Source organism: Schistosoma mansoni, chromosome 6 (assembly GCF_000237925.1).
Source record: "Schistosoma mansoni strain Puerto Rico chromosome 6, complete genome".
Taxonomy (NCBI): domain Eukaryota; kingdom Metazoa; phylum Platyhelminthes; class Trematoda; order Strigeidida; family Schistosomatidae; genus Schistosoma; species Schistosoma mansoni.
The window spans coordinates 20,011,322-20,037,596 of record NC_031500.1 but is presented as its reverse complement, the minus strand read 5'-3'; the positions used below and the strand labels follow the sequence as shown (position 1 = coordinate 20,037,596).

At 39.1% G+C, this 26,275-nt stretch overlaps 1 protein-coding gene across 1 annotated transcript; it reads right to left on the bottom strand.

The window, feature by feature from the left end:
• On the bottom strand, positions 1–26,017 carry Smp_207060 (putative tumor differentially expressed protein; the record flags this gene model as incomplete). The annotated part of the gene is made up of 7 exons (XM_018798551.1): positions 1–213; positions 1,196–1,366; positions 2,908–3,030; positions 3,061–3,150; positions 14,126–14,374; positions 22,747–22,983; positions 25,217–26,017. 7 exons carry the CDS (start codon positions 26,015–26,017, stop codon positions 1–3), a joined length of 1,884 nt encoding a protein of 627 aa, XP_018653482.1.
• Positions 26,018–26,275: the final 258 nt, after the last annotated feature.

The following is a 26,275-nucleotide window of genomic DNA, read 5'->3' as shown; positions in this document are numbered from 1 at the left end:
TCATATATGGACACTAAAAGTTTCAGATGGACAACTGACACAAAAATGCATACTTTCCGGCTCTTCAGATTCTGCTACTCCATTGCTTTTGACGGACGAAACGCGCTTGTGATCATGCATTTGTTCAGAACTCAGGTTGGACGTTCGACTAGTTCCCTTCTGAATTAACTCGTTTTCCCTCCTTCTCATTTCGAGAACAAACTTTTCATCCTCCTGAGAAAAAAACGAAATAGCATTCAGCAATTACCCATCCGTAAAGTGACCAATGAAACAATAAGACAAAATATTGACATCTACTTTTGTTCTGATGTTAATGTAAACCAGATAACTCATAGATAGCATAATTTGTGAGCTTTTAAGAACAAGACCCATTGCATCAGTCTTGTAATTAGTACATAGTAGATATGTTCATAAGGAAATATAAGGCAGATGGCGGCCTTTGGCAGTTTTCTAAAATGCTAAAGTTGTATTTACATAGAAGTGTTGGGGATGTCAGAAAACATTCACGATCCACCAGTTAGAAATCACAGCAGGAAATATCGATTGCTGTTCATAATTTGAGAGGAAAAATGTTTCCGAAAAATGCTATTATCTTACGGTAAATAAGATGACAGGTTTTTAAGATATCAGTTTTATTCTTGAAGCCTGAGCAATTCATTCACCGGGCACAGATTTGTGTCCCTGGCTATGGGCCCCAGAGTTGCTAAACCGGAGAATTGAAGCAGGGCTTAGACCTGCGACTTAGTTGTCAGAAATTGAACACCTTAACCACTGAGACATCCCTTGGAATCGATAGAATCCAAAACAGTAAACTCCCAAATAAACTACTATGATAGGAGTGATGACAATACCAGGATAATGTCAACTGTTCATTGTAATTAATTGAGAAATTAATTTTACCAAGTGAACAGATCGAATTTAAGCGGTCATTATTGACACACAACCTATATGAATATGCAGTTAGAGCATTAATACAGTCTTCAGTAATAAGGATAATAGGTTGGTGAACCTGTGTTAATCCTGATGGGTGCTGTTTTCACCGAGTTAGATAGTTCCACAAACCTTTGACCAATAATAGTAATATTCAAGTAAAATGACAGAATTTATATTTAGAATGAATTTCGATAGTCAATGGAATAGTAGTTCAGCACATAATCGAGTACAGACTTTATCAAGTTCCTAAAAGAAAGATTACCTGACGCTTTGCGATCTCTTCTTTCTTGGCTTCCAGAAAAGCTGCAGGAACGCCATCTGGTGTCTGCATGGCAGATAACAATAAATCCCACAGTTCGGATAAGAACACCCTCGCATTTTTGCTGTTTAGAAATCCCGTTATATTAATCTGGATTTCCTTTGGGTCTGGATGCTAGAAGGAACAGAAAATAACACATAAGTTGGGGAAGCGAAAACCCAATTAACTGACAATGAGAATTAATTATTAAATTAATAGATTTTCAGACAAGCTCAAATGTGTACCGGCAGCGCACTCAGTGCGTCGCAGGAGACCTGAGTTCCACCATTGTTTGTCGATGTGCATCCCAAAAGACCTGAAAATTTAATCGAAACCAACTTTAAAATTGGAAAAATGATCATTATTATAAGTTAATTTAAAAATGGAATAATAAGGTACTAACTGGTTTATATTTTGTAAGTTAATAAATCCCAACTACGTTAAAATCTATTCACTATTTTTCAGCTGACACGCTAAAATACTTATGGTGGTTGACTAAAATATGTAGAAACCTGATTCCATATGTTGGGAAAAGTGAAGTTACTACAAAATGCTAAACCCCAGTAAAAAGAATAGCCGCTCTCAAATCAGCTTTTCTGTGGATATAAGCATCTAAACGACTGGACAGCCACGACTTTTATTTCGGTAGTGTAGAATAAAAGTATCAATTGGAAACTTTAGACATAATATTCCATGGCATACATCGATATAAATGTAATAGCATTTTAAACCCCGAACACGCTGCATTTATACAGGAAATCAAAATACTGAAAACTGATTGGGAGATGACACGAAAACGTACAAACAATGGACAAAGAAAGCAAAATTCTGGATACTTTTCACTTAATGCAAATTTCCCGTGGTTTCGACGTATAGTAAATCACCAATTAGTTATGAAATTTTTCCTTATTAATATTCAGCTCCCACACATGCGTACTTTTGTGACTCAGAAAAATGCCAGCATTGAAGAAAGCCAACTGATCTACCTATGCCTTTAGAACAGAATGAGGCATGACAAACAACGCAGTTCAATGTTTACAGTTTAAGAGACGATAATTAACTGCCCTAATTCAGAATGTGTATACAAGAAGCACTAATCGTATCAGTCAGTTGATTCGGTATGGTAACGAGGTCGATGCACATCTGTGCCGTTCTTACGTTTCGGATAGCCATACACATCATGACTATTAGTGCATGCTTGAACTTCAACAGGTAACAAAACTAATTTCATAAATAGACACACCCCAAACTAGGATGTTTCGAGTAAACAGTAAGACATCCCACTACTTTTTTGCAACTTGTTTGTAGGCGGCTTTTACACACGAAATGCGAAATGAGCAATATTTTGGTGAAAGTAAGCTCCAGGCAAGTAAGTGTTTTGAGTAAAATACCCTACATTTTCAGCTTTTGGACGGGAAAACCTCGACTAGAAGTAGGCGTCGAGGAGAAGCTCTGAACTTTCACTAAAGGACTACGTAGGTGATAGGTTGTTTAAGACAAACACAACATTGATTATTTAAGTAACCATTTTCAATGGCCCAGAGTCATCAGACAAAGACATTTATCGAACAGCAGTAAGTCATGATAATGTTTAGACCCTGATCTAGCCCTAACCAAAACTGAAGTCGCTTCTGTGAGAAATTCAGTGTCAACAACAAAAAAGTGGGCAAACTCACGCGCTCCTCCAGCTGGTTGAAAATGTAGTCACAGACGACCTCATCCTCAAAGTTTAGAAGCTCTGTTATGCGTTTAACAATCCATGGTCTCATAGACTCCAAATTAATTTTGGACATGTCAACCTGGAAATAAATGACAAATAGATCTCATACCTTTTGAGCCAAGTTTTCGCCAAATTTCATAGTTTTCATTAACTTTTTCTTTTTGTCAGCGAACCTGGCATCTTGCTCAGCACTTGTACCCTAAACACCGATAGGAACAATTAGAAAGCTGATAAGAAAAACCTTGAAGAAGCCTGCGTCAGTCATACCCCGGTGTGATTAGAAAAAATGTGTTACGTCCCCTCCGGCGGATTAAACAAAATATGTTAAATCGCCAATGTTATACGAAAAGAAAGATTTATTTTCATTACATTTTCTTGTGACGTGCATCACAGTATTTGTTTAACCAGGATTATAAGTGTCTTTGGAAGTACTTAGCTCCAAAATTTCTTTACGATGGTTTAGTCATAGAGCAGTTAGATATACGAAACAGAATATATGTAGCCATCTAGGTTTTTTAGAGGTAATCCTCATCACTGTAGAGAACTCCAGATTTCATGAAAGAAGAGAGCAAAACGCCTGTTATAATGTGAGCTCTGTTTAAAGAGAAAAGAAATATTTTTGTTCGAAGAGTCAGATTTACAGTTTACGAATGGTTCAAATGCTTTTAGACGGAATAGATGTTTTTGCTTAAAGGGCTTCCGTATCTGGTAGCAATGGATCACCGATACCTCCAGGCAGGAACCTAGGTATGTTATCGCGAAAAGCGCAAAAAGAAAAGGTGGTAAATCATCTTTAGTCCTTAAGAATACATGTCAAGTTTTCCCTTAAAGGACTCCTGGGATGTAGCTTGGACTAACTCGACCGGCAGAGATTCCCAGCATTTGACTTCCTTCAAGGAGTAGAAGGTGTGTCCAAAGTCTGTTCCGTTGTCTTGTGTCTCTAGTTTCTGGGTGCTACCCCTAAAGTTTATGTTGGGACTAAGCCTACATACGTCTTCAAAGGGATGTCCAGAAGTATTTAGGATGCTGTAAACCATTAGAAGGCCACCTCTAAGACGTCTGTATCTAATTGGCAAAAGTCCAGTGACTAGAGGCGCTATTCATGAAGCTTGAATTTGAGTCCTCAAGCGGATTGCGTGGCTCACTGTTGGATATGTTCATAGTGTCTTTATCCTTCTGGAATGAGGGAGGAAATACTATGTCTCTGTATTCTAAATGGAGATGAATAAAACTGTTGAAGACTGGGTGGAAACTTCTTCCGTCAAACTGGCCAAAAATGGGCTTGAATGTTATCAACGCATGGTTTGCTCGGAAGGCAGTTTTGTCGCAGCTAGTGTAAGACTTCAAATCGTAGGGTTCTAACACTCCCAGATCTTTATCAACTTGTGATACTCCTAGAGGGAAGTTGCCTAAGTTGTAGATGCAGTTTGCAATATGTCTCAGATGAACTACTTCACACTTTGAAGTGTTAAAGGTAAATCCATTATCATCGACCGAACTTTGAAGTCGAGTCACATCCTCCGAAAGTGCCAGTTCGTCCTCTTGGTTGCGTACCTCTCTCTAAAGTTCCCCATCATCAGCAAAAATTAATAAGTTTGACGATTCCTATTGTGGAGGATCGTTTATATGAATCAAGAAAAAAAGAAGTCCTAGTAAAGAACCCTGAGGGACCCCTATAGCCTGGGAGAAATTGAAGTCAACCCTGACCTTGAAATGTCGATTTTTTAGATATGAAGTGAGCCAATGAATTAGAGGTGGTTTGATACCTAACTGTTTGAGCTTATTGATAAGACATATATGTCTGACCCCACCAAAAGCTTTTAAGAAGTCAATGTAAGTGACATCAACCTTCCCCTTGCGATCAAGGATGTTTGTCCATCTGTCCACCACAGTCAGCAGGTTGGTTATACAAGAATGAGCCTTCCTGAAACCATACTGTTGGGGTGAAAAGAAGTTTAAGGATAATAAATAGTCATATATACCGTTGCATATCAGGGACTTTGTAATTTTTGAAGGTATACAGAGAAGGGCCATTGGTCGGTAGCTTGAAAATTCGCTGTGTCGACCTCCTTTGAAAACTGGTGTTGTGATCCAGCCTCCAAACTTCTGGTAATATGCCTCAGCGTAGCGAATGTGAGAACATCACGCCAAGTTATGTTGCCAAGATTGAAGCTGCTTCCCTCAGTACGGCAGAATGAATCATATCCGGACCAGGAAGAGTGTTTTCTTTAGGTGCTGCAGTTTCCGGTAAACCGAGTCAGAGCTCAGGTTCACCTTCGAAAGTTCTGTGGAGTTGCAGATGAAGCTTTCACCAATATAGTCAGTGTGGGTCTGTTGAAATGTCCGAGAGTACTGTTCTGCCAGAAGGCTGGCAGAGTAACCATCGTATTTGATCAGGCCATTAGGACCTAGCAGTCGGGAAACTCCATTCTTGGCTTGTTGAAGAGAGGCTGTATAACAATTTTTTTCGAAATGAAGACAAATCTATCAATAAACTTTATCTGATACTGAAGCCTGCCTTCTCTTATTGCCTTTGTGCATATGTTCCTCATTTGTTTGTATTCCGCACAGCAGTACCTTTAATGGTTTTGATGACTGTAGGCTGCTTGTAGATTTTGTGACCATTTGATAGTAAATTACCCACCAAAACTACTGTTTACACTCTAGTTGGATTTCCTTTTGTGTGAGTGTATTGACTTTTCTTTTGTGTATTTGTCTCACCAAAGCATATCTGGCTGACCTTGACTTGATTTGTTCTGGTTTAGGTTAAAAAAAATTTCAAATCCATTTGCGTGTTACCATTTTCAGCTGATTTTTAAGATGGTCGGCCCTGTTCAAAAATGTGGGCAACCATGTTGTTTATTTCCTGTAGAGGAACGAATACAATGTGTTGAGTGTGATAGCTGGTTCCATAAGGTCTTGCAACGGTAAAAAATCCCCGAATTCAGTAGCTCTGTAAGTGTTCGACATTGGGTGCTGACCACATTAGTTTTAACGGACTCATTTAGCTGAGGGCGCTCGGTCATGCATCCGCACCAGATCACGATTTGGAACAGCGTGCTCAACTTCTCCTGCAATCACTAGCCAGTTTAGATCCGTCACTCCTCGATATATTGATAATCTCTCAAATATATCTTCCAACCTCCTCACTTCTGACTTTTGATTTTACTGGGTAGGAGCGATTCAAGTATAGGTGTTACTGTTAAAGTGTTGTCAAATTACAAATACCCTTAGCATCCTGAAGACTATCTTGATGATGTCATAGACATTAGGTGCTTGATAACGCTTTTATCCTTAAAATATTTATGATCGAAAGATCCACCATCGGGAGAGGTGCTCGCATTCAGTCGTCGATAATCACCAGTTGAACGACAGTTTTCGCTGTCCAATTTAGTAACCGTGTGCAATGAAGATGCTGATGGTCTGTTCGACAGTCGAATAATTTCCGAGTCTATCGTGTGGTTGAATTCGGTTTTGGTCAACCTTAGCTTCTCAGGAGCCAGTCGGGACGCCTTCGATAGTCTAAGTGGTCCTGTAGTCGTGATATGGTGTTCAACATTACTGGTTAAGCACTGCAATTTCATTTGTGTTTGGTAAGAACCAGGGTACTTGTCGAGTATCTGTTGATAGAATGATTCGATGGTATACTTTATTGCGACTTTGAATAATCTACAGTCAGAAAATGAAGTTCCACAAACATGTAGTAGTAATGGTTCCTAACCCCACAACCTTCGCAGCTGAACACATGATTACTGAGAAGACTCACTTTCAACATATAACACTAAGAGAATGTTAAGAATAGTGAACGTGTGTACATTCACTCATTCGATCGCATGGTATGACTCAGCCTTGCAGATGTGGTCTCTATGTGTAAGTTATTACTATCCCCATTAGATATATTATTCTGTCCTCAACTCAAATGTGTCCTTCAGAAGCACTAAGTATCATATTGGTAATCGTCATGATACGATAAGTTATAATAGACAATGATGTGACTTCCACATAAGATCTTATAGATTGGGCAATCATATCATGATGTATCTACAAATTTAGGATTAGGTGTATTATTAAAATAGTACTAATATAGAATTAGGCCATAATTCTACGAACGAATAAATTGGTATTTACGTCTACCAATCTTGCACAACTCGATGAGTAAACTATGATGTTGTAGCGGGTCTATACCAATGTCGTCATCGAAATATCTGCAACAACCAAAACCCAGTTGCAGATCGATTCTGTGGAGAAGTTGAAGTAAACTTTGCCTGTGGCTTAGGATCCCACGTTTAAGGACGGACCTATTCGGCGTGTCGCAAGGTTCCGAAACATTACTAGTATTATACTGGGTGTTATGTACCCGTTAAAATCGCGTGGTAGTACCTACACCACTGCGGAGAATCATGCTGGTGGAACTATAATGTCATGCTCATGGAAGTCACCTTCTACATAGCTGAATCAGGCTCCTGTATTGTCGAGCCAGAATAACATGAGCTGAAATGTGGGAGACGAAGGTATCTTGATCTTAAGTGTCTATTTCGTCATGATGAAGATCAAATTATACAAAAAGGCGGGGAAAATATGGAAACAATGTCACAATATGTGAAACTAAAAATTATAATGACATAGGATATTCCCACAAAGAAGAGACACACAGTTACGTCCTTGAATCTGTCTACCCACTTTCGTGCCGAGTATAACTTGTCTAATGTAGATTAAGACCTTGACGCGATAGGCTGACTGGTTTAACCTTGAGACTAGTATGCGTGAGTTCGAAGTGGGGGTAAAGAGATGAAAACTATTCTGTCCCTGATTGGCTGGCAAGCACGCGAGAGAGAGAAGACAAGGACAACTGGAACACTAATCACTTCATTCCAATCCCGATCTAGCACTGAAATTCCGAATAGTCTGGAAAGTTACATGAATAAATAGATGAATAACCTGACCACAACATACAGTAATTAGGAAAATACAATTATGTCCAAAACTGGGGGATTATAGTAGAAAATAGAGTACAAAAGGTTACGTCTAAATTACAATAGCTTTGGAAAAGAAAATGCTATATCAGTGAACCATACATCAAACGAAAGCTCATGATTTGTAGAATAGACTAAGGGCAAAAGTAAATGTTACAGTTTTTACAAGCTTTGAATTAAATGAAGTAACGTCCCCAAAAATAGCTTCCGTAGTTTGTTACGGCTTCTTGTTTCGTGGTTCACATCAGTTTCGTGTACCAGATCACATCGTGCTCACCAGCAAAGATGCTGTAGGTATTCGGAAAAGGCTTTAAACGTATTACTTTCATTATCAAAGTATACAAAACAAAGAAGGTAACACAGTGGATAAACAACCTCTCCCATCAATTACTACGAAATCAGAGGAGGATGAGAAACTGAGCACTAGACCTTCTTGTTTAACACGTTCCGACATACTTGTAAAGAAACCTAAACGTCATGTGCATTTTGTCGACTAGCAAAACCAAAAGCATACATTTCTATACATTACATGGTTAAATTTACTCAATTTTCTAGTAAAAACTATTCCTTTTCTTCCTACGTACATACAATTAATTACATTTCTCCACAATTACTCGTTTTGTCATTGTCACAATAATAAACGAGTGAAATCTAGTTAATTATTTATTAATTGTACGTAAAAATAAACAATTCAACTTTTGTTTAGTGAGTTTCTCAACAGTTTTGTACTATATTATTGTTATTAGATAACTAAGACACTGACCATATTTTCATTCTTTTCGCCGTGCTCGAGTATACCCACGTAACTCTGTACTTTAACAAATTGTATATTACTTCCATGTACTCCACTCTTGCATTTGTTCTTTGTTTTGTGCCTTACAACCTAGTGTTATAACTTATAAGTTATGAACAAATAAAAGTTAAGGGACGTTACTTAAATCAGCTGACTGGTGCGTGTTCTGTTGCGTTTGATACCAGAATCCACAATTATAGATAATTATTAATTCAAGTGTTGATATGGCTCCAGTAAGATAGCCAAGCGTACGATACAATGGGAATGTTACGACAGTCTATAAATATAGATGATAGTTAATTAATAATTCGATTATATCCGCAAGCATTGTAGAACGAGAAGCGTGTGTGTAACAGTGTATTTATTTATGTGCATTTAACAGGGTCGTACTATGTGGGATTCAAAAACGGAAGGAAGTAGTTGTTCAAGATCATACACTTAAACAACAAGTGCAATCGTTTTGTGATAAATATACAGATTGTGAAAATTGACAAAAATGGCAAATGATATCAAAAACTATTTACAAAATAGGTTTTTTAAGCCTAACTCCACACTACCACCTACAAGTATACACAATCTTACATTTGCCTTATATGTAGCAGAATAACGATTAAATGAGTCGAAGAAAGAAAACCCATCCCCACGTATACTTACTGTTGCTGTTTGTCTCTGGGGATACGAATACCTAGAATAAATCCTTACAGTATATTCCGTATTTAGCTTTGAATACCACCGTTGCACAACATATAGAGCCATGATATTACATGGAGAATTATATTCAGATGAAGTCAACAAAGGCTAAAATAATTGTGTAATTCAGCGAGCTATTTACATGTTTAACTTTGGTTTTGCAGACTAAGTATTTTCTTAACGACAGTGTCTACCTCAGTAAATTTATATTTGAGTTTTACCATACTTAACCAATCTCTATTTTTCTGACACAACAGCCAATGTATACGTCAATTTACTCCAACGTTTACACTTGCATACATGCCTGTACAACTTTAAAATTAAATCTTAACATTTTATTGGGGGATTTTATGTCATTTCTCTTTCTTAAAAACTCATAAAAAACATTGGAATCAGAAATATTGTAACTTATTTTTCTTAATAACTGTAATTTAGAGATATTTCTTGATATAATCCTTGAAGCGACCCCTTCTTGCTTGTAAACTTGAATGTCTTGTATGTGATTTTCAGCTACTACTCAGTAATCAGTTATTGTTATTATGATCAGTCAATGAGATGAAATCTCCTGGTTGTGAATGATTTACTTGATTTTTATTGACCATTGCTGAATATATGAAATAATCTATAAAAATACAAAATGTTCCATCATTACAATGACAAGTTACAAGTTTTCATCACTAAAATTACAGTAGAGATAATCAAACAGTATAGACTTGAAAATGAATGATAACAGATAATGGGAACAATTTAAATTTTGTGTTAGTATTAATTTTATACACAATACAATATTCTAATCATAATATACACAAATCTATACGGAAGACACATAATTAAAATGACTTATAATGAAAATAATAGATTTATTATTATTATTATTAATAATAATATTCAATATTATAATCTGGTACAATATAGAATTCTTAGCACCAGTTATTTCAAAAAGTTTTTACCAAAAAAAAAACAACAGAAAGGTTTAAGGAAAACTGAGTTTATACAAATTATCAAATTTGAAACATGCTTAAGAAGACAGGTTATTTACTAGGTCAACTCTAACAGCCTGTTCGTCACAAAGTAAATTTGCTAGGTAAGGTATTACAGGACTTTTATAGATTTGCTAGCGTGCATGGGTTTTAATGTATTTACGTCTCGTTCTACCAGAAGATATATGAAGTGGATGGTTAGTATCTGATAAGATAACACTTGCCAAGACTTTGCAAGACTTAAGATGTCTATCCACAAGCATATTAATGACTTCAAAAGATTCACCACATACCTTGCAAACTGCCTTCAGCACTCTACGCAAAACAGCAAAGTCTTTTCTCAAAAGCCCAGGAAAGAATAATGGAGAACAATATAGAATAATAGGTAATATGCAGGAATTTACAAATTGTAAGAGTAAATGGCGAGTAATCCCAAAAGCATGCAGCCTCTTCATGTAGTATGTCAAACGGTAAACTTTTTTCGATAACAGTAAAACATGAGAAGACCAAGAGAGACCAGAGGAAAAAATGACACCAAGATATTTGACCTTCGACACTGTGTTTATTAAGGAGTCTCCAATGGCACAAGCATTATGGGATCCCAAAATAGTGTATAGGTTATGTCCATGTCTCAGGCCAATATTAACAGCCTGACATTTAGATGGATTGAGTAAGAGACCATTACCAACAGACCACCTTTCAATACGAGATAAAAACTCATTCATTTCTATGGGATGTAAGGAGGTAGAAATCGGCATACATACAGTGAGGTCGTCCGCATATTTTACAAGTGTTTTCTGTGGAAGATGGCAGATCATGCAGGAAAAAAGAGAAGAGCAAAGGTGAAAGAACAGCTCCTTGTGGCACACCTACAGTAGAGATGTTGAACACTTTCCTTCAAATACAGTGTACTGTTCTCTTCCAGAAAGGTAGGAACATAGCCAATTGGTTATCCAGTTGTCAGTGTCCATGCTGATCAGCTTGTTAAGTAAGAGGTGTCTTGGAATAGAATCAAAAGCAGAAGTATAGTCCAGGAAAGCGCATCTAACATACTTCTTACCCTTTTCCAACCCGAACACTATATTGTGATGCAGAACAGCAACGGCATCTAATGTGCTTCTTTTGCATTTGTAAGCAAACTGATATGGATCACAGTGCTCTTTTATTGCAGGTTGAAGTGGTTGTATCAGTAATTTTTCCATTATTTTGAGGAAAGGTGAAGTTATTGCTATGGGTCTAAGTTTCACATTTTTATCACCAGAAACTTTCTTTGGTATAGGGATTATCTTTATCTTTCTCCACATTTTCGGTAAGACATTAGTTGAGAAGGATCTGTTAAAGATATTCGTTAATGGATAACATAAAACATCAGCACATTTTTTAAAAAGGAGGTTTGGGATACCATCAGGTCCTAAACATTGGGATGAATTCAGAGACTGGAGACATTTCCGGACATCATTTTCAGTGAAACTGGAAACTCAATTATTCTTCAAACCCTTGGATATAGGGAGCATGATGTCAGATGATTGACGTATAAAGGACTTATTTAAGTCACAAACATTCAGCTGGTTATCGCTCCTAGTCTGCCTGTCCCCTGTAATTTCTTTAAAGAGTTTCCACATACTTGGAGAGCTTTCACAAGATAGGACTTTTTGAGTAAACACAGAGTTGAGACGTCTAATCTCTTGATTTATTTGGCCATTTAACTTACGAACTTCAATAGTGTTTTTCTCCTTGTACATCCTTTCTTTTACCCTCCGTAGTTGTTTTAGTTGTGGAGATGTAAGTCGGTCAAAACTTAAAAAGGTTTCGGTAGGACAGCAAATATCAAAACAGAATTCAAGATAACAAGTGATAACATCAGTTGTGTTTTCTATTGAGTCATCTGTAAATAATTCCCAGTTGGTCGTACGAAGCATGTTTTTCAGATTTTGCATATTTTCTTCTGAGTAATTCCTATATATTACTTTTTTGGTATGGTGTATGTGTGTACTCTTTCCATGTTTACCATATACTTTAGGTAGAACACGAATTATACAGTGATCCGAGCTAGACAATGGGGCACGTTTGCGAGTCACATATGTACACACATCATTAATGAAAACCAAGTCTAGATGAGCATTTAAACGAGTAGGAAAATGTACTACATTTAGGTGACCTAGTGATGTAAGGAAGCTACAGTCACATGAATTGAAATCACCACATACAATTGAAAGTGAATCGCTAAAGGCAGTAACGGCGAATTCAGTAAATTTATCAGAGAAGACAGATAGCGCAGATGATGTGCAGTCTGGAGTCATGTAGATATTGGTAACATAAATGTATTTGTATTTATTCAGGTGTTTTGGACGGGACCTTAAAGTTAGACAGTCGATAAAGTCATTTGAAAACTTGAAACAGGCAAAAGTAGATCGACACCAGTTAACGTTCACAAAAGTAGCTACTCCGCCACCACAGGTCTTTTTATTGTTTGATCGATCCTGACGATAGATATTAAAATCATGTAATGATACCAAGCAATCATCCTGTAAGTCAGTTAACCAAGATTCTTGAATTGTGATGACACCACAATTACGATACATGTTTTGACTTGGCAGAAATTGGAGATAGTTCACCTTGTTAATTAGTGATAGACAGTTAGAATTAAGCAGCTCTGGAATCGACATTTGGTTAATGTTCATTCTCTTGAATGCATATCGCCAACCACCACGATGTCTCTTATTGTACTTGTTTGTAATTTTTGCAGCGAAAGGACGTAAGCTTTTCATAAACGCGCCTGTATAGGTTATGCGATTAATAGACATAATGAGAATTTAAAATAAACTAAAAAACCCAGATAACTTGTTGAAATATTTAGATGGCAGAAACAGGTAGCCCAGGTATTCAAGTAGGCCGCTGGGTTTGATTGTTTCTTATCACATTCCATTTATATTCTTCAATATTTAATTATTTACACATTTTTTATTATGTTAGTTTAATAACGTTAGTTAAGTGATTATCCTCGTAACCGCACACGAGACCAAGTGATTATTATTTAAAAATCTGTTGAATTGATGTTTGATCTACTTGGTATTATTGAATGATTAATTAGAACTTATATTATTCTTATCATCATTAACACTGTTATGCTTGTCATCTTACTATCAATTTATAGTATAAACTTACTATTTCATTTTCATAGGTCAGTTAAATTTAACAAACAACTTTTCTACAGATCGATTTTGTATAGACATAAGTACTTGTCCTAATATGAAAGAAAATATGTAACAACAAACACCTTCCACCATTATTCTTAACAATAATCTCTTACATATAGAACAACATAGAAACAAATAATTTTATGAACAAGGCTGTATAGTTATTTAAGTAACCAAAACAAAAAAAATGCTGATGAATGCATATTAAACAAACCCAATCCAATATATATATATATATATAATGATCAATGATTATGAAAAGAACCTAATGTAAACTTGATTAAACAAATTAATTTGGATAAAATAAATAAGAATAACAATCCAATGATTGTCAATAAATATGGATGATTGAAGTATACAACAAGGACCTCTTCATGTTTCTTTTAAAGATGATGTGTTTGAAATAAAAAGAAAGAATTTATTGAATTCTGAAATAAAATAATTATCTCAATATTCTTTTGAAAGTCAAGTTTGATTAAAATATACGATCAGGAAATAGAGCTGGTGCAATTAATGTCCATACATAAATACCTAAACATACCCAACTGCTTACAATACGTACCCAAAAACCAGCTGAATTACTGACTAGTGTTTTCAAATCATTTTGTGGCTTTAACCAATTAGTAAGCATGACCATAACATATAATGTAGCTAGTAACATCATAAAATGATACATAAAATAATTATAAGCCACACCATTTTTTTCATTATCCCATACTTTTTGACCATCACGTCCATCGTCATCATCAGTACCAGAAAATTGTTCTGCTAAGGTTGTATCTTCTGTACCCTACAGAAGAAAGGCAACAGTATAAACAAAAACAAATTTTATTTCTTAAATCAACTGAAAGCAAACAGACGTAATGTTAAATTCACTTAGTATTGTTTGTTTGAATCTTCCCATCGATGTGTTAGGACTGCAACTGGTCAGTCTCTAATTGGCATATGTGCATACTGTGCGTATTGCCTCGATATAGCCTTAATTCACAAGCATTATAAGCAGAGATGGATAGTGGCTAGCAGTGGAATCCAGGATGCGCGTTTCGTCCTATTTGGGACTTGTCAGCTGGATGTACTTGCATCTCAGAGTTGATGTTCACTCTGAGACTCGAACACAGTACCTTTCGCTTCAAATGCCATCGCGTTATCCACTCAGCTACAGAGTCCTGATAGTCACTTGCTTGTGCTATGGGATGCAGGTACATCCGGCTGACGAGTCACGAATAGGACGAAACGCGCGTCCTGGATTCCACTGCTAGCCACTATCCATCTTTGCTTATGATTTTTTTAGTTTTCTTAGTTAACACCTACAGTTTAACAAGGCTTTTGTGGAAACATGAGCACTTTGTTAATCATTAAAATGAATGTTATTCGGGGCTATGGAAAGACAGTAAGACTGCTTTTAAACGATAACCAGAAATAAAATTGGTATATATTTATAAGCATAAAAATAAGGTAAACACTAATGAGTCTAATGAAAATCTAAATATGACGCCATTTCTATTCTAGATTGTCTCATAGTGACTCAATACCCACACATTAAGTTGACACACAGAACGAGCTTGTCCTTCATTCTTTGAACTAAAATAGCAGTAGTCTGTAGAGAGTTATAACCCAATTGAATGATACCCCATCATTCTAATCTATTTAGTACATGATAGATTAGTGACAGACTGTACAGACCAACACGCTTCCGGGATAACATGTTTAACATTCGAAGAATAAAGCAGACTTGCAAAAAGATGGACGAGTAGGTTTTTAACACATGATACAGAAGTGACACAATAAATATATATGACAAAATATTTTATTGGGATTCAAGATTACTCGAGAACATTTAATGCTTAGTAGATAAGTAGAGATGTGAGTGTTAACGATTTTACCAAGACCAAGCAAAATTAAATTATAACATTGAATTAGATTTTACAGAATTGTACATAATAACTCATATTCACCAGAATCAATTATAGGTGGTAATATAATATTGACTAGGTTTGCGAACTCATACGTTACGAAAATGATTTACGTCGTTACGTAGAGTTAAGTAATGATGATGGGGATGTCTAATGAAGGAAGTGTGGTTGGGTCACCGTTAATATGACCACTACCGGTACTACGTTGCTACCAGGCAGAAGTGTTGTGAGGTCTGAACATGTAACCTAATAGTTGAATGGCATGTTTTAATTTGATATCCTAAGCCTACTGGAAACTACCAGTACAATCGAATCACTCCAAAATCAGATAGTTAATCGAACACAATAACTTCATATAAGGATAAAGAATAATAAATAAATGTAACTAAGGGCATTTTAACTACATTCATCATGAGCACAATTACTGGCAACCCGGAGTTCAAGAGTGGTAAAAAGGAATGTACAGTAATGATTAAATGTTATAAAAATGTAGACTAACAATGCAATAGATAATCAAGGTTATTTATATAAGCACAAATATTGGTACATGGGCGCATCAGATATATATACGCCACACAAAATAATCAGAATGGGAAGAGAAAAGGGGTAAGATGCGTATATATAAAAGAAAAAAAGAGAAGAGCAATGATGGGGGAAACTGAAACGTACAACCAGAAGATCTCTTCCAGTTAAGGAAGTCATGACCACTCTTTATGAAGTAAAAGGTTGCAGCAGGATAGCCATTGGCTTCTATTCTGAGCCGTGTCTGATAACGTCTATAGCCACTTTATTGCACCATCTCTAGGACCCCAACCACGGTCAGTCAGTCAGCTACAACGTAGGACCAGGCACATACATGCATCGGTCCAAGTTGCCATACCTCGTTAGCATAACAAGATCAACACCGGATTCATAGAAGTAGTTAATTAAGTGGTGGTAGTATATAAAGAAAGGTTGTATATAAGGATATAATATAGGAATGAAAAAGTTATGAAGCAATTTTAATCTCAAGGTTTAAGGGAAGATAAAGAGTGTGAACACCTACGCCATTGTGATCGATTCTGAGCCATGTCACACAGAGTCTCCAACCATTGATTACGATAGTCACGCGGACCACAATCACGGAGTCATGAAAGACCAACAGAAGCCAGTCCTGCACAGATTTCTTTCATACCACGACACCATGTTATACACTGACCACCTCTCCGCTTTTTCCAACCAGTCCCAGAATCGGCAAATGATGCATGACGAAGAATTTTCTGGGACGACATTCGCAGAACATGTCCAAGCCATTGAAGTCAATGTTTCAAGATGGTGACACCAACTGACTTATCGTCACTGAGCCCGAACACATGATGCCGAACCTCTGAATTACTAACATGGTGTTGCCACTGAATGTCAGCAATCCTTCGGAGACAACGATGATCGAACACAGAGAGACGTCTAACATCCTCAACTCGGAGAGGCCAGGTTTCACAAGCATAGAGCAAAACTGCTCTCACCGACGCGTTGTAGATCCGACCTTCTACAGCCAGACTAACGTCACGAAGACGCTAAAGATGACTCAGATTGTATATGCAACTTTATCTCTCACTACGCGTGAATTGATCTCGCCAGTCACGCCAACACCAGCACTTATGCAGCTACATAGATACACGTACTTCTCAACTACTTCAATCTGCTCACCACCCAAGGTGAGTACCGGATTAGAATCATACCAGTCTTGTAGGAGTACCTTGCACTTCGAAGGTGCAAAGCACATACCGTACCTGCGGACACTGATTGCCAACTGATTAAGTGCGGATTGCATGCCTTGGGCATTATCGCACAGTAAGACAATATCATCCGCATACTCGAGATCGAGAAGTCGTTCTCTAGGCAACATATCCACACCGCCATTACTAACATCCATCAGAGCTGTTTCCAGGATGTCGTCGATGGCAAAGTTGAAGAGGAATGGTGAGATTGGGCAACCCTGCCTAACCCCACTGCTCGAATGGAACAAGGGAGAAAGGTGGTTGTATGCCCTCACTCTGCCTGAGGTGTTCGTATACAGGGCCTTTAAGATGTTAATGAACTTCTCAGGCACACCCTTCTTCAATAGACAATCCCAGAGAACAGTCCTGTCCAACGAATCGAAGGCAGCCCTGATATCAAGAAACACTACGATTGTTGGCCTGTGATAAATGTGACGGTGTTCTAACATTTGGCGGAGGGTGAAGACATGATCAATGCATCCTCGACCAGAACGAAAACCAGCCTGCTCCTCGCGAGTCAATCGTTCTCCGGTTTTAAACAACCTACGAAGAATGACAGAAGCCAATAGTTTGGACGCAATCGGGGAGTTGGAAAACCCCGATTCCAAACCAATGGTGCACATGGGCTCCAGTATCCTGATGGAACGAATGGGGAATAAACATTCTGCTGGTCAACGGCTACCATGGGACTGCATCTCCTTACGATGCTCCACTGCCTTGTGGATCAGACCTTTAGGTCAAAGGCTCGGGGTGTGGCCCCCTAAGAAAACCACCTGCTTCGGTTTGGGCACCCGGGCAGTATCACAGCCCACACACAAATAAATGAAATGATGAATTCTATTGACGATACTTTTCTCGCTCACACTAGAAGCAAGACAATTTAGACTATTATTATTATTATTATATTATTACTATTATTTACTACGTCGCTTTTTCACTCCCTTTATTCTCAAATTGTGTATCCTTCCTTTCCAACTTATGCAGTAGCTCGCCCATGGTGGAACCTCTGTTCTATCTAAACGATCTCCAGTCGCTGTCTGGTTGAAAGTGAATGCTTCCACCGATTATGAATACTGAAGCAGTCTTTCTGAAACAACGTACACCGTTCAAGCTGTCTTCCTTCAACGTTCGCACACTAATGCAGATCGGACAATAGATAGGGCTGGCTATGTCTTTGGAAGGTCTTAATGTTGACGTTTGTTGTCTATCCGAGACCCGTATTCAAGACTCTAGTGAAGTACTACAAATTCGTTCTCCATCTGTCGCCTCGAAAAGCTTGTTCCACGTGCGCTTATCCGGGGACCCTGTGGCATCTTCGTCTGGTCTTGCTGGCGTTGGTGTCGCACTAAGCGCTAGGGCTGAGGCAGCACTAATCGATTGGATCCCCATTAACAGTCGGTTATGTGCTGTTAGATTAGAAAGTTCCATCAAAGTGAGAAGAAACCAGCGTGAGAAACGGTGTCTTTTCGTCATCTCCGCCTATGCCCCGACAGATCGCAGCCCGGATGCAATCAAGGATGAGTTTTACCACCAGTTAACAGTTCTTCTCCAGAAAGCGCGTTCGACAGATATTGTAGTATTAGCCAGAGACTTGAATGCACAAGTCGGGTGTCTAGGCACAGAAGAGAGTCGTTTAGGTGGCCGATGGGGACTTGTTGGTCGCAGGACAGATAACGGGGACCGTTTGCTGCAACTGTGCACAGACTACAACCTGTTTCCGGCTAGCACTAACTTCCGACACAGTCATAGCCGATGTGCCACCTGGCGTCCTCCCTCTGCATCTCAAGCCTGGAATCAGATTGATCACATCGCGATCAGCTACCGCTGGCGTGGTTGTGTACAAGACTGCCTCTCCTTTTGGAGTACCTATCTGGAGTCTGATCATGCCCGTGTTTGCGCCAATCTTACCTCACTTTTCAGTGACCGCCACCAACAGATTGATGTAAGTAAACTGGCTGCAACTTCTGTTGCAAGTAAGTATCGAGCGGAGCTAGCTTCTAGGCTAGCTACCATCCCACCGAAAAGTATAGATGAGCATTGGTTGCATCTTCACGACGCCATGAAAATGGCGAGTAAAGCCGCTTGCGGCTTCGCGAAACGTCCCGCTTACAAGCACTGGGTTTCTTCTGGCTCCTTACAACTGATTGAAGCCCGTCGGTCTACTCCGGGTGACCATGAGTATGACCACAAACGAAGGCTGTTACGCAACGAAATTGGACAAAGCTTGCGTAAGGACCGAGAAGCCTGGTGGTCGGAGCGTGCTAATGAGCTGGAAGCAGCAGCTGCATCTGGTAACTGCCGGAAGCTCTTCCAACTCATCCGAGCCTCTAGCAGCAAGAAGTCTGGTGTGAGTAAAACAATCTGTGAGGATGACGGGATGCCAATCACTAACATCTATCGACGTCTTGGACGATGGGTGGAATTCTTCGAAGGGAAGTTCAACTGGCCTGCTGCTCCGGCAACATCGACCAGATTGTCCTTCCCTCCATGGCCGGTGAAGAGTGATCCACCAAATGAAGCGGAAGTCCGCAAGGAACTCCAACTCTTGAAACGTTACAAATCACTGGGTCCAGATGACTTACTTCCGGCTCTTTTTAAAGATGGTGGTGACTTTCTGGCTAAGGAACTGACTGCGTTGTTTGCAAAGGTTTGGGAGGAAGAAAGTGTTCCAACATCATGGAATGAGTCGATAGCCGTCCCTATCTTTAAAAAGGGTTCACGTTGTTCCTGTAACAACTATCGGGGGATAAGTCTACTTCCGATTATTTATTTATTTATTTAAACACATATATATTGGTACAAAAGGGCACCAGATACATATGCGCCACACAAAATAATGAAAGTAGGAAGAGAAAGGATGAAAAGATAAGGGGGACTGAAATGTACAACCAGAAGACACTTTCAGTTAAGAAAGTTAGAACCACTCTTTATGTAGAAAGTGAAAGAAGGTTGCAGCAGGATCGCCACTGGCTTCTATTCTGAGCCATATCCGATAACGTCTCTAGCCACTGTGTTGCACCATTTCATTTATTTGTGTGTGGGCTGTGATACTGCCCGGGTGCCCAAACCGAAGCAGGAGGTGGTGGATCACTCTTCACCGGCCATGGAGGGAAGGACAATCTGGTCGATGTTGCCGGAGCAGCAGGCCAGTTGAACTTCCCTTCGAAGAATTCCACCCATCGTCCAAGACGTCGATAGATGTTAGTGATTGGCATCCCGTCATCCTCACAGATTGTTTTACTCACACCAGACTTCTTGCTGCTAGTGGCTCGGATGAGTTGGAAGAGCTTCCGGCAGTTACCAGATGCAGCTGCTGCTTCCAGCTCATTAGCACGCTCCGACCACCAGGCTTCTCGGTCCTTACGCAAGCTTTGTCCAATTTCGTTGCGTAACAGCCTTCGTTTGTGGTCATACTCATGGTCACCCGGAGTAGACCGACGGGCTTCAATCAGTTGTAAGGAGCCAGAAGAAACCCAGTGCTTGTAAGCGGGACGTTTCGCGAAGCCGCAAGCGGCTTTACTCGCCATTTTCATGGCGTCGTGAAGATGCAACCAATGCTCATCTATACTTTTCGGTGGGATGGTAGCTAGCCTAGAAGCTAGCTCCGCTCGATACTTACTTGCAACAGAAGTTGCAGCCAGTTTACTTACATCAATCTGTTGGTGGCGGTCACTGAAAAGTGAGGTAAGATTGGCGCAAACACGGGCATGATCAGACTCCAGATAGGTACTCCAAAAGGAGAGGCAGTCTTGTACACAACCACGCCAGCGGTAGCTGATCGCGATGTGATCAATCTGATTCCAGGCTTGAGATGCAGAGGGAGGACGCCAGGTGGCACATCGGCTATGACTGTGTCGGAAGTTAGTGCTAGCCGGAAACAGGTTGTAGTCTGTGCACAGTTGCAGCAAACGGTCCCCGTTATCTGTCCTGCGACCAACAAGTCCCCATCGGCCACCTAAACGACTCTCTTCTGTGCCTAGACACCCGACTTGTGCATTCAAGTCTCTGGCTAATACTACAATATCTGTCGAACGCGCTTTCTGGAGAAGAACTGTTAACTGGTGGTAAAACTCATCCTTGATTGCATCCGGGCTGCGATCTGTCGGGGCATAGGCGGAGATGACGAAAAGACACCGTTTCTCACGCTGGTTTCTTCTCACTTTGATGGAACTTTCTAATCTAACAGCACATAACCGACTGTTAATGGGGATCCAATCGATTAGTGCTGCCTCAGCCCTAGCGCTTAGTACGACACCAACGCCAGCAAGACCAGACGAAAATGCCACAGGGTCCGTGGATAAACGTATGTGAATGAAGCTTTCTGAAGCGACAGATGAGGATCAAGTTTGCAGTACTCCGCTAGAGTCTGCAATGAGTCTCGGGTAGACAACAGACATCGATGTTGAGACTTTCTAAACACACAGACAAGCCTATCTGTTGTCAAATCTGCATTGGCGTGCAAGTGCTGAGTTTCAGTGATGTACGGGCTTCCGTCTGGTTTCTTCTGGCTCCTTACAACTGATTGAAGCCCGTCGGTCTACTCCGGGTGACCATGAGTATGACCACAAACGAAGGCTGTTACGCAACGAAATTGGACAAAGCTTGCGTAAGGACCGAGAAGCCTGGTGGTCGGAGCGTGCTAATGAGCTGGAAGCAGCAGCTGCATCTGGTAACTGCCGGAAGCTCTTCCAACTCATCCGAGCCACTAGCAGCAAGAAGTCTGGTGTGAGTAAAACAATCTGTGAGGATGACGGGATGCCAATCACTAACATCTACCGACGTCTTGGACGATGGGTGGAATTCTTCGAAGGGAAGTTCAACTGGCCTGCTGCTCCGGCAACATCGACCAGATTGTCCTTCCCTCCATGGCCGGTGAAGAGTGATCCACCAAATGAAGCGGAAGTCCGCAAGGAACTCCAACTCTTGAAACGTTACAAATCACTGGGTCCAGATGACTTACTTCCGGCTCTTTTTAAAGATGGTGGTGACTTTCTGGCTAAGGAACTGACTGTGTTGTTTGCAAAGGTTTGGGAGGAAGAAAGTGTTCCAACATCATGGAATGAGTCGATAGCCGTCCCTATCTTTAAAAAGGGTTCACGTTGTATATTATTGGGCTAATATTCAAAAAGACTTGGAGAGCAAACAGAACAATTCAGAAAACGAAGTCAATGGTATGTCGACCACTGGTGATCTAATCACGCAAAAATGATATACGACTAAAAGGCTGATGGACCAAAATATGGTGATCGACATCTTGAAGTATACTTTAGTGGTTTATATAGAGTAAGATACAACTGCTATTAGTGGTTCACAGTTTACGGGCTTTTCGTGTGGCACATATTTATCTAGTGCCCCTTTGTACCAATATGTATGTGTTTAAATAAATAAATAAATAATATCTGAAAATATATATTCATTGGAAGGAACAAACGGTTGGAGTAGTTTGCGATTATAGGTAGAATAAAAAACAAGTAAACACGATGAAAACTTACAGAAATAAGGAACTTTCCAGCTGATGTTTTTGTACTAGATCTGAGGGTGGAGTAAAGGACAGAGAAAATGAGCACTATTATACCGATGGCAATATGCCTATCGAACTTCAAAACAACTGAACCATCCTGTGTACTTGTACTGTTTGTGATAATTAAAGATGGGTTGCATACTGGATCGTGACCATTTGTTAAACCAGACCATGTCAGGAAAGTTACATAAGCGGTAATGATCGAGGACTGAAAAAAATTGTGTTAAGTTATATTAAAACGATATACCATTGATAACAAGAATTTTTATCATCATCATAAAATATTTGGTAGAACTATTTATTTTGAAATGTTCAACTGATTACGACAACTAGTAAAGAAAATATCTATCTATTTGGTATAAGGTACCAAAAATATATATGCGCCGCACAAAACATTTGATTTTTGTGAGGGCTGTGGTACTGTCCATGTGCCCAAACAAAAGCAGATGGTTTTCTTAAGGGGCCACTATCCGAGCCTTTGATCTAAAGGTCTAATCCACGAGGCACTGGAGCAACGTAAGGAGATGCAGTCCCACAGTAGCAGGTAACCAACAATAGGTTCATACTCCATTTGTTCACTCACGATTCTGGAGCCCCTGTGCACCATTGGTTTAGAATCAGGGTTTTCCGACTCTCCTAGGTGGATCCTCAATATCCACCAACCCGGTTAAAGCACTGGACATTCGTTTTCCGTACTCTCAACTTCGTAAACAATACCCACACTGATAGAAGGCAGTGAGCAGGACTTCCCTGGCAATGGCTGTATACGCATGGCCATGTGAGAGCATTTCGAGAGGGCGAACTAACCCTTTCCACCCTCGGCCGTACCAGGGCGCAGGTGAAAAAGCCCCATTTCACAAATATGTAGTGTAAAGAAAACGTAAGTGTACGTACACTGAACATTAGCAAGTAGTCCATTAAGCAAGACATTAAACACTTGTTTTAGGTTTCCAAGAAATGATACTTTTACACGAATGAGTTCGTACTAGTCTACTTCAAACATTGTTTTTACTCGAAGATATTTATTTATTTATTTGAACATAAAATATTGATACAAAGGGGCACCGAATAAATATGCACCACACAAGTCACATTATTTGTGCGTGGGCTGTGATACTGGCCGGGCGCCAGACCGAAGATATAACTGAGGAAAAACGTGAGTTTTACGAACATTTTTAACTGTGACCAAACATCAAAGAGGTCAATGTATATTTCATAACACGCATAAAAGAACAATACTTCTAAATTATATCTCCATAAGGTTTTACTCTAATACATCACAGCCCTCACAAAAATCAAATGCTTTGTGTGACGCATATATTTTTTCGGTACCTCCTTGTACTAGTTTGTTCCAATAATAATAATAAAGCCTTGCTATAAAGGTCCTAGTCTGAGAATTGAAACTTGAAAATATGAAGTTGATATAAAGGTGGAACCATCGACCGACTTATAGGGGCCTGACTCACTCTTTGAGACTCTACAACCGCACCGACTAAGGTAGTTGAACTAAGTATCGCATACTTCCAGCCTTTTCTTAGAGTACCATATTACTCAGGACCAACAGATGGAGAATGCAAGGTCTATATGATAAAAATAAGGCATCATGAAGACGTCTGTTCATGTGAGTTTCTAAAGATAAAAACAGCGTACGATAATAGTTAGAAAATAGTCACCACATAAACATATGTTGGTATTTTGTCTTAAAATTATTTTGCCTTAAATTAATACTGCTCGTTTATCTTTACTTTATGACCCTTCCTCGCATTTAGTCAACACAATTCTTGGTAGTATAATAGAAAAAAGACTAGTAATTGTTAAACCAACAAGATAGGACAGAAAGAATGTTTTAGGTTTTAAATTGGACAAGAGCCGAACATATTTTGATAGGTCATGATGACTTTCAGCGCCGATAAAGTTCATTCACGAAAACCACACGTCTACATAAAGGGTTGACAGTTAATAACATCTGACTAGTCTAGTGTCTTGATTTAACTATTGTGAGATTTCTCCCACTTCACTTCACACAATACTGTAAATTGCAAGCGAAGCTAAAGATATTATATGAAACATTACTTGTTTGCCCACGTCACGTTTTTTTACCCATACCTTCTATATTTAATTGTTCAAGATAGCTGGTTTTACCACTTTCACGCTTTATCCTTATCTTAAATTCTCTTCACCACTGATAGAAAGTGTGACAATTCAGACTAGTACATGTTTTAAGTTTAATGTCACCTGTATATCCTTGTCTACATAGAAGTTTATGTCTATAGTCATCAACTCTGAGTCAGCTAAACAAAAATATTATAGGTCATACGCCTGCTCAGTCACCCGATCTTCCATGATGAAAACTACGCCATGACTATGAAGTAAACAAATACTTTAATTGTTTCAGAGTTTGCTAAGTATAGTGTAATATCATAGTTCAATATTCACCTCACCTGTAACAAACCAGACTGTGGCATATGTTCTTGCACCTTCGGTAAAATTGAAATAACTGATGCGAAGAAGCAGAAAATAAGATTAAGACTGATTAAAGCCTTATTTAGTCCACATTGTGAAGCACTTGCGTAAAAGATAAACAGGAGTATAATCCCAGCGATCGACAATAAGTTAAAGAAAAAAGTGAAAAAGATCAGACCTAATGCATAACACTTTTCCCCACTTTCTTCATACTGTGTTAACCAGTTCTCATTCCATGTGTGAGCAAAATCCACAAGAAGAATTAACTGTATGACTATGTACAAACTCCCCCCAATCATTCCAACGTACATCCATAAATTTGTAAAACCTTCAACGGGTATGAAGAATGCACCAATCAATAAACCAAACCAACAAAGATACTTGAAGAACCAAAACCCATTTTGTAATTTCGCTCTCCAGTCCATGGATGAGTGGACCCGGATCATAATTACGCAGAATAAAAGATAAAACATAGTTGATGCGAAACAAATACGGTAAACAGCCCCAAAACCAGTAATGGCATCACAATTTAGAGAGGCTTTCTTCTCATCCGTGAATGGAAACAGCTTAAAAGGTGTACAAAGCGCAGGAATTTTAGTTAGATAATCCCTAACGTCAGGAATTAGAGCGATTACTGAAAGAAGGATCGTAAAAATAAGTATAATACTGAACATCATTCGTGAAGACGTCGAAGACCTGCAACTAGGTAGGCATGAACAGCACAAGCTAGCAGCAGAACTGCAAAAACAACAGGCGACTGAACTTACAATACAACCCATCACAAGGAACGCAGAGAAAAAATAACTTTAAATCCTCTTAAATTTAAAGCCGATAGAGCTTAGGAACAAAAAAAGATGCGTTCACCAGGAAACTGCACCAAATAGTCAACTCAAAAAGTTGATCAGGGGAAGTAACGTCACTGCCGAAGCTTCAACGTCCAATGACTTCTTGGAAAGTGTAAGTTCAGGCTAAATAATATTTAACTGACATCTTCAAGTAAGACTTAAGTATTCGCGTTGCGACAAATAAACAGAAAC